Source organism: Mobula hypostoma, chromosome X1 (genome assembly GCF_963921235.1).
Source record: "Mobula hypostoma chromosome X1, sMobHyp1.1, whole genome shotgun sequence".
In the NCBI taxonomy this organism is placed as follows: Eukaryota; Metazoa; Chordata; class Chondrichthyes; order Myliobatiformes; family Myliobatidae; genus Mobula; species Mobula hypostoma.
The window spans coordinates 738,847-754,290 of record NC_086128.1 but is presented as its reverse complement, the minus strand read 5'-3'; the positions used below and the strand labels follow the sequence as shown (position 1 = coordinate 754,290).

Genomic DNA, 15,444 nt, shown 5'->3' with positions numbered 1-15,444 from the left:
CGTAGATGTTCAGCAAAGCAGTCTCCCAGTCTGCGTCGGGTCTCACCAATATATAAAAGGCCACATCGGGAGCACCGGACGCAGTATATCACCCCAGTCGACTCACAGGTGAAGTGATGCCTCACCTGGAAGGACTGTTTGGGGCCCTGAATGGTGGTAAGGGAGGAAGTGTAAGGGCATGTGTAGCACTTGTTCCGTTTACACGGATAAGTGCCAGGAGGGAGATCAGTGGGGAGGGATGGGGGGGACGAATGGACAAGGGAGTTGTGTAGGGAGCGATCCCTGCGGAATGCAGAGAGGGGGGGAGGGAAAGATATGCTTAGTGGTGGGATCCCGTTGGAGGTGGCGGAAGTTACAGAGAATAATATGTTGGACCCGGAGGCTGGTGGGGTGGTAGGTGAGGACCAGGGGAACCCTATTCCTAGTGGGGTGGTGGGAGGATGGAGTGAGAGCAGATGTACGTGAAATGGGGGAGATGCGTTTAAGAGCAGAGTTGATAGTGGAGGAAGGGAAGCCCCTTTCTTTAAAAAAGGAAGACATCTCCCTCGTCCTAGAATGAAAAGCCTCATCCTGAGAGCAGATGCGGCGGAGACGGAGGAATTGCGAGAAGGGGATGGCGTTTTTGCAAGAGACAGGGTGAGAAGAGGAATAGTCCAGATAGCTGTGAGAGTCAGTAGGCTTATAGTAGACATCAGTGGATAAGCTGTCTCCAGAGACAGAGACAGAAAGATCTAGAAAGGGGAGGGAGGTGTCGGAAATGGACCAGGTAAACTTGAGGGCAGGGTGAAAGTTGGAGGCAAAGTTAATAAAGTCAACGAGTTCTGCATGCGTGCAGGAAGCAGCGCCAATGCAGTCGTCGATGTAGCGAAGGAAAAGTGGGGGACAGATACCAGAATAGGCTGTAAGGAACAAGTTTGGGTGAATAGATGCAGATATTTAGGCAGGAAATGCCAGAAATTATGGTATTCACAGTTAAAAGAACAGCTTGATAATGGTGGAGAAATTAAAATTGGATACTCAAGAAGTCAGAATTCGATAAGTAAAAATATCTCGGGGCATAGTTTTCAGGAAGCTCTCCAAGTACGCAGGACTGGTCAGCAACTGTCAGCAGGCTGGATGGAGAGCGAGGTGTCTCCCAGTGGAGGTTGGTTGTAGGGGATTCGTAGCCCGTTCCTTAGTTAGAGCCTTCAGCACTTTGGGCATCGAGGGAGAGAGGAAGAGGAGAGCCATCCGCAGTACCGCCGATGCGGCAGAGAGGGCCTCAAGATGGCTGTGGCTCAAAAGAGGGGAGCCATGGAGTCATAAGTAGCTAGCCATCCGGACACAAGCTGGGGTCTGATCAGCCCCGGCTGGGTCACCTGGAGGAGGTTGTATGATGTTGAAAGACCTGAAACACCCGATGATTCCAGGAACATCACTGAAGATGTGTCCAGAAGCATCAATAGATGTATGTACACAGCAGATTCCATCGATAAAGATAGAACTTGAAAAGGATATGAATTCAAAAATTGGGGCACTGCTCAATTATAACCCGCTATAGTTTATGGAACACTGGATGAACAAAAATTGGTAAACAAAATAGGCAGCAGATTTTATGAAAAGTGGGAGAGGTTGTGAAGTGATTTGAGAAAAAAAAAATCAAGGCTTGATGTAACAAAGGCAAAAGGTGACAGAAGTTTGTGTAGAGGGACACTTTGCATCTAGCCTAGACCTTAACCCAAATGAGATGCTGTGGCATGACTTGAAGAGAGCTGTTCATGCAAGTTATCGCAGAATATTGATGAACTGACACTGTTTTGTATGGAGGAATGGTCTAAAATTTCTCCTCACTGTTGTGCAAGTCTAATTTGCAACTACAGGAAAAGTCTGATGGAGGTTATTGCAGCTAAAGGAGTTTCTACCAGTTACTAAGTTCACATACTTTTTCCAGCCTGGACTGTGAATGATTAAACAATGTGTTCAATAAAGACATGAAAAGTCTGTGGGTTTATTCATTTAGGCAGATTGTGTTAGTCTTTATTGTGATGTATAAAGACCAGACCACATTTTATCAGTAATTAATGCAGAAAACCAGGAAATTGCAAAGGATTCACAAACTTTTTCTTGCAACTATATGTCACCATATATCATCTTGAGATTCATTTTCTTGCAGGCATACTCAATAAATCCATAATAGAATAATAACCATAACAGAATCAAAGACCGCACCAACTTGCCCGTTCAAACAGTGTGCAAATGACAACAAAATGTGCAAATACAAAGAGAAAGAAATAATAACAGCAAGTATTGAGAACATGAGATGAAGATTCCTTGAAAGTGAGTCCATAGGTTGTGGGAATATTTTAGTGATGGAGTGAGTGAAGTTGAGAGAAGTTATTCTTTTTGGTTCAACCCAATCTGTCTAAGTCCTTCTATAGTCTCTCTACTTCCTCAAAACTACCTGCCCCTTCATACAACTTTATATCGTGTGCAAACTTTGCAACAAAGTCATCAATTCCACCATCCAAATCATTGACATATAATGTAAAAAGAATCAGTCCCAATGCAGACCCCCTGTAGAACATCCCTACAATGGCAACCAACTAGAAAAGACTCCCTTTATTCCCACTCTTTTCCTCCTGCCAATCAGCCACTGCTTTATCCATGTTAGAATCTTTCCTGTAATACCATGAGTAACTTATGGAGCAGCCTCATGTGTGGTACCTTGTCAAAGGCCTTCTGAAAATCCAAGTACACAACATCAACCAATTCTCCTTTGTCTATCCTGCTTGTTATTTCTTCAAAGAATGCTGACAGATTTGTCAGGCAAGATTTTCCCTTGAGGAAACCATGCTGACTACAGCCTATTTTATCCAGCACCATCTTGATTTTCCCAATTTATCTGCATATTGAAATCATTGTAACATTGACCTTTTGGCATGTATTTTCTACCTACCGTTGTAATTTGTAGACCATATCCTTACTACTGCTTGGGGGTCTTTATAAAACTCATAAATATATAGACTATGCATCTGCATGCATACATATCAGGTGAAATTTGAAAAAAGATTTGACAAGTCACTAACGTAATTGGAAAAATGGTAGTTTTCTTTTCAAAATTCCAACATAAATGCCATACAGTAAGATACCAAGGGTCCGATAACTGAACAAAACTACCTTAGCAAAGGACAAAAGTAGAGAGAATTCTACAAATTAATACAGGCAAAGTAGGAAAATCTTCAGAGGTTGTGCCCTAAACAAAATTTGAATGCAGTAATTCCTCAATTTGTGAAAGGCATATACTGGTTGAAAACCTTAAATGAAACAACATTTCACAAATTGAAAGCCTATAATGCTTACAGTAGTGAAGAATAGCCTTGTAAACTAAAGCCAATTACATTATAATGAAAATTTGTACATCAAATGTGTTTAATCAAAGAAATACTGCACGATCTGTAGTATTGCACATGGCCAAGTGGTTAAGGCATTGGACTAGCGACCTGAAGGCCGTGAGTTCGAGCCCCAGCCGAGGGAACGTGTTGTGTCCTTGAGCAAGGCACTTAATCGCACATTGCTCTGCGATGACACTGGTGGCAAGCTGTATGGGTCCTAATGCCCTTCCCTTGGACAACATTGGTGTCGTGGAGAGGGGAGACTTGAAGCATGGGCAACTGCTGGTCTTCCATACAACCTTGCCCATGCCTGCGCCCTGGAGAGTGAAGACTGAAGTAAAAGAAAGAACTGCACAATCAAATCAATAGGATTAAAATTTTATCCCTAATTTGTTTGATTACGGGAGCTGAGAATAGTTTTACGCATCTTCAACTCAGCTTCAGGAGTGACTTGGATGAACTAGAAAGAAACTTGCTGTGCTAAGAAAGCATTTTCATATTAATTTGGTGTAAAGTCTTTTAGCGATACTTGAGTAAAGAATATTTAGAATAAAGAGGAGGAAATAATACTTCGTAATACCTAGCCCGGAGTGCACGAAACTTGGTACTACAGATACTTTATAGCAGACAGAGGACTTACCAGTCGGCAGCATCAAAATCCCTCACTAAAATTATCAATTTTTAAAAATATTGCAGAACTATTACAATAAGGGCTAAATACATACAGTAGTTCTAACTGAGAAGCAATAGCTCCTCAAGGGTACATCTAAGTTATGAATCGAACATTCAAATCAAATGCCCCCATACCTCTTTAGGTGTTTGCTGATCTGTAATGCGTTGACCTTCAAACAAAAATCGAAGTGAATTTGCGGGAACATCCTGCATCAAAAAAAAATTAGACAAGGTGCTTAATTAAGAAAATTGTACTTGCAAGCTTTTATTCTTTAATCTGTTGAAAGTTCATAAAATGATCATATGAAATTGTGCCATGATTCATCCCAAGTCGAAGATTTTCTCAGCAGGAAAATTTAAAAACAGGAGGTCAGACATTCCATATTTTCTCGTAAATGGTCAGTTCCAAAGCTGCACTTTCAGATATTTGTTCATTATGTTTGGGGTTGTGTGAAAAATGGCCTTGTGTAATAAATTTGTGAAATACACTGCTTTATTGCAAGAAAAGAAAATTGATATTGAACTAACCACTGTTTAGCAGAGGTGCATCCATTAAGATTTTTGTGCTTTTAGCCTGCTTAAGTGCATATAAAGGAGTATAACATACCATTGAATTCAATGTTCCCTTTAAGTTGCCTATATCTCAAGTCGTTGATACTAACAGACCTTGGTCTTCCGATTTAGTAAATATCCATCAACGATGCAACATCAAGAGCTCTTCCAAAACGCCAAGCTCACAAAATTATAAATGGAAACTAGAAAATAAGAAGTGCAAATAGAACAGAGTTGCCTGAGCTTTGTTGCTGGATTACCAAGGCCCACAGACTGCATTTGGCACAGGCTGTACCTAGCACAACTCTGATTTGTACATTTCACTTTGGGAAGTTTTCCTTAAAAAATTACAATGGATTGTGATGAACCCTTAATCCTTTGCCTTAATTTTTTATATTACAATTAACTTTTGACAATATAATCAAGCTAAATGGCCATGAAAAAAAAGCTTCCTAGCCTATTAATGAAATAGTGTCCAATCAATGTACACAGCCAACACTATGAAACCAATTCATCATCTATTAAATTACCAATAATTCAGTTCTCTGGCAAAGCGGTTTCAACAATTACTCCCAGCTGGCTTTACTGATTATATTATTCACACAATGTTTAAATAAAACAAAACTGTAAATCTCATCATCCTTGTGATTTTTTTTATATATAATCTGTAGTAGTATATACATTAATCTTTTTGAGAAATGCATATTAATGCTATTTTTTCCTTTAATTTCTGCACCAAAGTGACAAAGTAACTTCCTTTGTGGTTAACTTTCAAAAGCAATTCCTGCCATTTGAAAAATACAGGTATATTTCAATCTTGCCTTTTGTGTCTGAAGGCTGAAGGTTCAAACAACACTCCAGAAACTTAAGCACATAATTCAGGTTGACACCCAATGCACTGTCAGAAGAGTAATAACCTAATACAAAGACAGTCATTCACACGGACTGTTAAGCTGAGATCCTGCATATCCTCAGATGATTATAAAAATTCTCTGCTAACTCTCATAGGACAGCAGGGAAGTTCTCCACGTTAATTGGTTAAGATTGAACCATCAAGACTATATCTTGGACTTGATTGCTCTTCAGGGAACCTTGCTATGTTGCAAGTAGTTGTCAAATTTCTCTACAACATGATATATTTCAAAAGTTCATCGCTCAAAAGAGCCACATTCAGATGAAATGAAAGATATAAAATGGATGCTCTTTCCATTCGGTTCTCCAAATCCATACAGAAGAATTCCAGAATACATGGTACAGGATTAGATAAACACAAGTGTAAGGGGTTTCTTCTTTTATGTTACTACGTAGGCTAATTAAAATGGCTTCTTTGTTATGTTATAATTGGAATGGCTTCTCTGTTATGTTAACTGCTGAGAAAGTCCTCCAGCTGGCAGTTTGTTTGGATTATGTTATTGATAAGAGGGCGTTACAAACCAATTGGAATAGATGATATTCTTTCTGTGTGTCTGTAAGTTATTGTGATGCGCGGGTTTTTGGGGAGAAGGCACGAGAGAGAGAGTGAGGATGGACAAGGTGCTGTGAGTTGGCTAACAGGGTCAGACCCCGATCAGGAGTCCGAGGTCCAGGGTGGTCGGCGAGGAGAGGAGACGGAGACGGACTCATGTGGAGCGTCTGGTCGACCACTGTTGTTGGTCCCAGGCGGCAGGTCAAGGTGGTCCGAGGGGATCGCAGGGTGAAGAAGGAAGGTCCCGAGCTCCAACTGTTTGTGCACAGAGATTGAACTTTGATAAGTGTGGCGTCTTTTATTTTCCTTTTATATTTTATTCTCTATTAATTATATAGTTCCAGTAATATCTATAAACTGTAATTCATTTAATTGCATCTGGTGTATTGTCTGTTATTTGGGCGGGGTGGGGTACATCACACAGCATCCACACAAACTAATTACCTAGTTTGGCGGGGCCGAGCGCTGTCTCCCTAGACAACAGCGAGCTGAGCGACCCTGAGGCTTGCCGGGGGGCTACACAAGTAACACGGGAAGTTTCATACTTGTTGATACTTTTGTTGAGCTGCAGATCATGGTCTTTATTGGAGGCTTTGCTATTGCATGTTTAGTAGGTGGAGAGTGCTGATGCTTTTTTGTGGAAGTGGGTGGAGGCAAGAGAGGGTAGTTGCTTTGGTGCTGTTTGTGTGTGGGAGAGGGAAGTAGAGGGGCTTTGGGGTTCTAATGTTTTAACTGTCACTCATTCTTTGGGACACTTCTGTTTTTGTGATGGCTGTGAAGAAAAAGAATTTCAGGATGTATAGTGCATATGTATTTCTCTTATATTAAATGGCACTATTGAACGGATACAATTGGGTCTTTTAAGAACCTCCTGGATAGGTACATGGAGCTCAGAAAAATAGAGGGCTATGGGTAACCTGAGGTAATTTCTAAGGTAAGACATGTTTGGCACAGCATTGTGGGCTGAAGGGCCTGTATTGTGCTGTAGGTTTTTGATGTTTCTATTGAACCTTGGTTTTCAAAAGATATTTAGGCTTCAGTTAAGGAAAAAAGGTATAGGAAGGTAGGAACAAATGGGGTTCCTATGGAGAATAGGAAATTCAAGAGAACACTTAAAAAATTCAGGAGGGCTAAAAGAAGGCACAAGGTTGTGCAAGCAGACAAGGTAAAGGAAAATCCTAAGAAATTCTACAAAAGGATTGCAAGAGACAAAGTTGGTCCCCTGGAAGATCAGAATGGTAATTCATATATGAAACCAAAAGAGATTGGGGAGATCTTAAATAATTTTTTTTTTTTTTTTTAGTCAGGAGACAGGCATAAAGTCTATAGAAGTGAGGCTAAGTGGCATTAACTTCATAGACCCGAAACCAATTACAGAGAAAGAGGTGTTTGCTGTCCTGAGGCAAATCAGGCTGGATAAATCCCCAGGGTCTGACAAGGTGCCCCTTGGACCCTACGGGAGGCAAGTGCAGAAATTGCCGGAGCCCTAGTAGATATATTTACATTATCCTTAGCAACAGCTAAAGTACCAGAGGATTGAAGGATACCCAATGTTGTTCCATTGTTCAAGAAAGGCTCTGAAAACAAACCAGGAAATTGTAGGATGGTGAGCCTAATGTGAGTAGTGGGGAAGTTATTGGAAGGTATTCTAAGGGACTGAATATACAAGTATTTGGATAGACATGGACTAATTAAGGAGTGTCAACATGGCTTTGTGCATGGTAGATCATGTCTAACCAATCTTTTGTAGAATTTTTTGTGGAAGTTACCAAGAAAGTGGATGAAACTAAGGCAGTGGATGTTGTGTACATGGATTTTAGCAAGGCATTTGACAAGGTCCCACATGGGAGGTTAGTCAAGAAGGTTCAGTCGCTCGGCATTCCAGATGAGGGAGTAAATTAGACATTAGCTTTCTTGGAGAAGCCAGAGTGGGAGTAAATCGTTGCCTCTCTGACTGGAGACCAGTGACGAGTGGTATGCCACAGGGATCAGTGCTGGGTCCGTTGTTGTTTGCCATCTATACCAATTATCTGGATGATAACGTGGCTCACCGGATCAGCAAAATTGCGAATGACACCAAGATTGCGGGTGTAGTGGACAGTGAGGAAGACTATCAAAGGAAATACTTTGTATTGAAAGGACAGTCAGGAAGGGACAGGCAGTGGTGTGGCTCTGTTGGCAAGAGATGGAATTACATCTTTAGAAAGAGGTGACACAGGGTCAGAGAATGTTGAATCTTTGTGGGTGGACTTAAGAAACTGCAAGGGTGAAAAAACATTATGGGAATCACATACAAGCCTCCAAATAGTAGCCAAGATATGGGGTTGAGATTGCAAAGGGAGCTGGAAAAGGCATGTAATAAATGTAAAGACAGAATTGTAATGGCAAACTTCAATATGCAAGGGGATTAGGAAAATCAGGTTGGTGTCGGATCGTGAGAGAAGGAACTTGTTGAATGTCTACGAGATGGCTTTTTAGAGCAGCTTTTGCTTGAGCCTAATCAGGAAAAGGATATCTTAGATTGGGTGTTGTGTAATAACCCTGATCTTATCAGGGATCTTAATGTAAAGGAACTCTTAAGAGGCAGTGATCATAATATGACTGAATTCATACTGCAATTTGAGAGGGAAAAACATAAGTCACATGTATCAGTATCGCAATGGAATAAAGGGAATGACAGAGGCATGAGAGAGGAACTTGCCCAGGTAGATTGGAAGGGAATACTGGCGGAGATGATGGCAGAGCAGAGATTCTGAAGTTACTGGGAATAGTTCACAAGGTAAAGGATAGATATGTCCTACAGAGGAAGTTGTTCTCAAATGGCACGGGTAGGCAACCCTGGCTGACAAAGGATGTTAAGGACTGCATAATAGCCAAGGAAAGGGCATATAAAGTAGCAAAAGTAAGTGGAAAGTTGGATGGTTGGGAAACTTTTCAAATCCAACAAAAAGCAACCAAAAAGCAATTAAGAAGGGAAAAGAAATACGAGGGCAAACTAGCCAATAATATAAAGCAGGATACTAAAAGTATTTTTCAGTTATTATAAACAATAAAAGGGAAGTGAGAGTTGATATTGGACCACTGGAAAATGGTGCTGGTGAGGTAGTAATTGAGAAACAAAGAAACAGCAGATTAATTTAATGGAAAGTTTGCATCTTTCTTCACTGTGGAAGACACAAGCTGTATGCCAGATGTCTGTGAGTGTTAGAGAGTGGGAGTGAATGCCTTTGCTATTACAAAGGAAAATATGCTCAGCAAACAGAATGGTCTTAAAGTGGATAAGTCACATGGACCAGATAGACTACATCCCGGAGTTCGGAGAAAGGATGCTGAAGAGATAACAGATGCATTGGTTATGATCTTACAAGAATCACTTGATTCTGGCGTGGTTCCAGAGGATTGAGAAATTGCAAATGACATTCCATTCTTTAAGAAGGGATGAAGGCAAAAGAAAGGAAATTATAGGCAGGTTTGCCTAACTTCAGTGGTTGGGAAGGTGTTGGAGTCCATTATACATGATGAGGTTTCAGGGTACTTGGAGACTAATGATAAAATAAGTCAAAGTCAGCATGGTTTCTATAAAAGGAAATCTTGCCTGACAAATCTCTTAGAGTGTTTCGAGGAAATAATAAGCAGGGTGGACAAAGGAGAGGCAGTGGATGTCATTTACTTGGATTTTCAGAAGGCATTTGATAAGGTGTCACACATTAGGCTGCTTACCAAGATAAAATCCTATGGTGTTACAGGAAAGATACTGGCATGCATAGAGGAATGACTGACAGGTATTTTTCGTTGGCTTCCAGTGACTAGTGGTGTTCCTCAGGGGTCAGTATTGAGACTGCTGTTTTTCACATCGCTTGTCAATGATCTAGATAATAGAATTGATAGCTTTGTGGCAAAGTTTGTGGATGATACAAAGATAGGTGGAGGGGCAACTAGTACTGAAGAAGCAATGTGATTGAGCAGGACCAGACAAATTGGAAGAACAGGCAAAAAAGTGGCAGACGGAATACAGTATTGGGAAATGTATGTAGGTTCTTGATTAGCCGGGGCATCAAAGGGTATGAGGAGAAGGCAGGGGAGTGGGGATGACTGGAAGAATTGGATCAGCCCATGACTGAATGGCGGAGCAGACTCGATGGGCCAAATGGCCTACTCCTGCTCCTATATCTTATGGTCTTTCTTAGAAAGAATGTGATGAATCTGGAGAGGATTCAAAGAAGTTTCATGAAAATGATTCCATGATTGAATGACTTGTCTTATGAAAAATGTTTGATAGCCCTGGGCCTGTATTCACTGGAATTCAGAAGAACGAGAGGTGACCTCATTGAATCCTACAGAATGGGTGAACAGCCTTAATAGAGTGGATGTGGAGAAGGTGTGTCCTTCGATGGGAGAGTCGAAGACCAGAGGACACAGCTTTAGAATAAAGGGGTGTCCTTTTTGAACAGAGCTGATGAGGAATTTCTTTAGTCAGAGAATAGTGAATCTTTGGAATTCTTTGCCACAGGCAGCTGTGGAAGACAAGACTTTATGTATACTTAAGGCAGAGTTTGATAAGATTCTTGATTGATCAGGACATGAAGGAATATAGAAAGGTGGCAGGAGACAGGAGCTGAGAAGAAAATTGGATCAGCCATGATGAAATGGTAGAGCATACTCGATGTGCCAATTGGTTTAATTCTACTCCTAAATCTTATGGTCTTAAAATTTAAGTGCACATCTTTTCTTTTAAAATTGTAATTTTAGTCTAACTTCAGATATTTGGATTTGAGTATTGCATTGCTCTGCAGCAAAGTACAATTCAAGGCATGGGAATTTTCTCTGCCACATCACCTTCAACTGTGAAAAACACCCAGCGTTACCTTTACACGAGGAATTCTGCAGATGCTGGAAATTCAAGCAACACACATCAGGACGAAGGGTCTCAGCCCGAAACGTCGACTGTACCTCTTCCTAGAGATGCTGCCTGGCCTGCTGCGTTCACCAGCAACTTTGATGTGTGTTGCAGCGTTACCTTTATAAGTGCTGTTTTTTTAAATTATAGTTATGCTCACAGGGAACGTTTTGAGTGAATTACAATTTAAAGCTTTGCTATTGTTGGCAGCTCGCAGCAATTTGATGTGACAATTTTATTTTAAATCACATCAAGAGTATTATCATGACTTAAATGTATATTAGTCCACATATGGTTTCCCTACCTTAGCACTGAAGAAAAACACAAGCTCTTGAAAACATTACTGAATATCTTATTATAATTAATTCCATCTGAAACAATTTTTCCCTTGCAAGGAGGATGATATCGGACTTTGTGGTCTTACCTGCCGCTGACAGTAGGACTCCTTCAGCTTTCTTAGCTGTGTGGTCATTTTCACTTTGAAATGGATCTCACTGTTGTCCTTTCAAAAATAAAGTGTATTTCATGTCCTTTAGTTTTATTTATCTGAAATAAATTCATTCTTAATCAAAACTGAATAAGATAAAGTTATTGAGTTATGACACTTACTTGGCCTATAACTTTTAATTTAATATATTCTCCATCCTTCTTTTCTCCCGACTGGCTGGAAGGCTTTGCCTCCTAATCACAATAGGAAGGATAACTTAGGTTAGAAAAATAACACAGTTGCTCAGGTGGATGCTACCTGCACTTGTGATATTGTATTTGTAAACAAGTCACATTAGAATTTGCTTGAATATAGGAATGTCAATCTTTCCATCTGTTGAATATGGAGGAAGGGAGCATATTACAAAATTATTTAATACATTATTTTATATCCACAGATATTTTGCAGTAGATAAGAAATATAACTGTATAATGCTGTTCTTCTTCAGTACCACACAACCGCAAATTATTTTAAGCACAACATGACAACCATCATTTCCTCGTGTCCATCGTCCTTTCAATCCTGGTGTAGATTCCATCTGCAGCAAAATTACTTCCTACATTCTTATACACCTAAAATCTTTCCCACAGTTTACAATATTCAAATTGCCTCTTCCAACCTTATAATTCTCCTGCTCATCCACACTCAAACCTCTGAATACCTATCTCCTCCAGCGACAACATTCCCTTTCCTCTCTAGAGGAACAAGGACATGTCAGTCCCTGCTCCAATTACTTCTCTTCTCACCCCCACTCTCTTCAAACACATAAATAAGCCAGTTTCTTTTTCTGATTTCCCACACCTAAAAACAGAGCAACAGACCATCTCTTGAATAATCCCCACACCACAGAACAAAGGCAGTCCCTGATCCCAATTACACCACCAAATGCTTGATTCTAACAACCACAGCCAAAGCCCAAAATGATCTTCCAATGTTACCAATGGCCTTAACAACCTTCAACTGAAAATGTGCAAGATCTGGTTGTGGTATTTGGTGAACTTGTACCACAGTGGCACCGAGAGAGTTCACCACAATTGTGTTGGTAGCTGTATATATCCTCACCAACCACCCCCACCCCCACCAATGCTGGCCAGGCCCTCCATGAGCTCTATGGCAGCATCTGTGACTTTCAAACCAAACATTCTGATGGTCTCTTCATTATCATAGATGATTTTAACCATGCAAACCTAAAGACAGTTCTGCCTAAATTCTACCAGCATGTTGATTTTGCAACCAGAGGTGAAAATACATGAAACCTGGTTTACGCTTAACATACCAGGTGCTTATAAATCAGTCTCTCGACCCCACATTGGACTCTCAAATCACTTTTCTGTAATGTTAATTCCAGCATACAAACCAGTGATCAAACAGGTCAAACCAGTTCTAAAGGTGGTGGAAACCTGTCCTGGGGGTGCAATCTCTGCACTGCACAACTGCTTTGATAATATGAACTGGAGAATGTTCAAGGAGGCTGCAACTTATGGCAACCATGTTAACATCAAGGATTGCGTGGATTCTGTGACCAGCTACGTAGGGAAGTGTACTGAGGATGTTACTATCATGAAACACATCCAAGTGAGGGCAAATCAGAAGCCATGGCTTACTGCAGAGATCCATGCCAGGATCGAGAGATAAGACAGCTCTCAGGGAAGAAAGAACTGTGCTTTCCTGCTCCATCAGGAAGGCAAAATGAATCTTTGAAAGTGGTGGGGGGAAAACTGTCCTTTCTGGGTCTCAACATCACCCTCACTAATTAGATACTAGACTTCTGAATAGTAAGGCCACAATCAGTCTGTGTGGGCAGGAACATCTCTCGTCCCATTACACTGAGCACGGCCACTCCCCAGGTCTGTGTGCTCAGCCCACTGCTGTTCACACTGCTGATGCATGACTGTGTCGCAGGATCCAGCTCAAAACAGTGTCATTCAGTTTGCGGATGACACAACAGTGGTTGGCCTTATCAAGAACGATGACGAGATAGAGTATAGTGAGGAACTGGAGTGGTTGGTGGATTGGTGTGAGAAGAACAACTCAAGCCAGAACGTGGAGAAAACAAAGGAAATCATTGTGGATTTCAGGAAGGCGCAAACAAACCATCCCTGTCTGCAAATACATGGCTCCTCCATAGCGAGAGCTAAGGCAACAAAATCCTGCAAGTTCACATCACAGATGACCTCACCTGGTCCCTTAATATCACCTCCCTGAACAAGACAGCACAGCAGCACCTCCACTTCCTAAGATTGAAGCAAACAAGGCTCTCACCCCGCGTCCTTCCATCTTAATTGCTTTTTACAGGAGCACCATTGAGAGTGTCCTGACAAGTTGCATCTCCATCTGGTATGGGAGCAGTCGAGCATCAGACCAGAAGTCTCTACAAAGGATTATGGAAACAGCTGAGAGGACCATAGGGGTCTCCCTACCATCCATCAGGGATGTCTATCAGGAGTGCAGCATATGCAAGGCCCTTAGTATTATTATGTATCCCACCCATCCATCCAGCATCTTCTTTGACTTTCTACCATCAGGCAGGAGGCTATGATGCACAAAAACAAGATCTGGCTCTCGAACCAGAACTTGCTGTAGCTGCAAAATGTTTGTATGAGTAAATATTATGCACAACTTAACAGAAATTTGACTTGTTGCAACAATATCTTTGGCACAAGACGCCAGTGATACAAGTGGATATTAAAAAAAAACAGTATATTTTCAAATTGAGAGCTAATCATCCATCTATATTCATGATGAAGCAGAAGATGTTTACTGACAATCAGGCTTTCAGATAAAGACAACTGAGTTAATAAGGAGGTGGAGGCAGGACCACCACTGAACATGCCAAGGAGGAAACCATCTTGTATGTGAAAAGGAAGGAGCATTTATTTGATCTGGGGTTGGAAAAGGTGTAATCAAGAGTGCCTAATACTGATTAATCACATACATTCAGGTGTGATCGTTGTTAAATTAATGTACACATGTCATTTACTTTTCCTTTAATTTAAAACAAAACTTAGTCAGAATGAATTGAAATTAAAGCGGAGGCAAAATTAATCGTTTTTCTTGGTAACATAGCATCGGTAAGTAAGTTACTGGTGAACAGGCAACATTTGATAACACTGTCAACAAGAGCTTCAGTTACCTTGACAATAGATGCAACATAGAAATGGAAACTGGAATAACAGAGAATAGCTACAGCAGAAAAGACCACAAGACAGAAGAACAGAATTAGGCCATTCAGCCCATCAAATCTGTTCAGCCATTCCATCGTGGCTGATTTACTACCCCTCTCAATCCCATTCTCCTACCTTCTTCCGCAGAAAAATATAAAAGTACTAATGTGATACAGGTGTCCCCCGCTTTTCAGACGTTCGCTTTACGAAACCTCACTGTTACAAAAGACCTACATTACTACCCTGTTTTCGCTCACAGAAGGTTTTTTCACTGTTACGAAAAAAGCAGCGCGCGAAAAATGGCGGCGTGTGAAAAAAAGTTGCCGACGTGCAAAAAAAAAAGCCGCGCATGCCCGAACAGCCAAGTTCCTCCCCTGGAACTGCATTCTAGTCGGCATTGCTTAAACACGTGCTTTATCTCGATTCATTTTGTGCATCCGTCAGCAAGATGAGTTCGAAGGTATCGGAAAAGCCTAAAAGAACTCGTAAGGATGTTACACTTAGCGTAAAACTAGACATAATTAAGCATTTCGATCGTGGTGAACGAAGTAAGGACATTGTCTGCGCGCTGAACTTGCCTGCATCCACCATTCGCACTATTTATACGCAGAGAGAAAAAAGCTTGAAAGCTGCCGATGTTACTGTTAGTTCTGCTCGTAGCAAAGTGGTCTCTCTTACTCGGCATCCAGTAATGGATAAAATGGAAAGTCTATTGCTTGAGTGAACTGATGGGTGTACAAAGCGTGGTGTTCCGTTAAGTTTTCTTATACTTAAGGAGAAATCAGTCAGTCTTTTTAATAAGCTGAAACACAAAGCACTGGCCAATGGTGATGAAA

At 41.0% G+C, this 15,444-nt stretch overlaps 1 protein-coding gene across 1 annotated transcript in view; it reads right to left on the bottom strand.

The window, feature by feature from the left end:
- sumo1 (small ubiquitin like modifier 1) overlaps positions 1-15,444 on the bottom strand; it is a 76,708-nt gene that overhangs the window by 45,737 nt on the left and 15,527 nt on the right. Inside the window, exons 2-4 of the mRNA XM_063037993.1 lie at positions 11,567-11,638; positions 11,382-11,459; positions 4,179-4,250 (exon numbers count right to left, since the gene is read on the bottom strand). Of these exons, the coding sequence (XP_062894063.1) occupies positions 4,179-4,250; positions 11,382-11,459; positions 11,567-11,638 (222 nt within the window). The remainder of the gene's footprint in view (positions 1-4,178; positions 4,251-11,381; positions 11,460-11,566; positions 11,639-15,444) is intronic.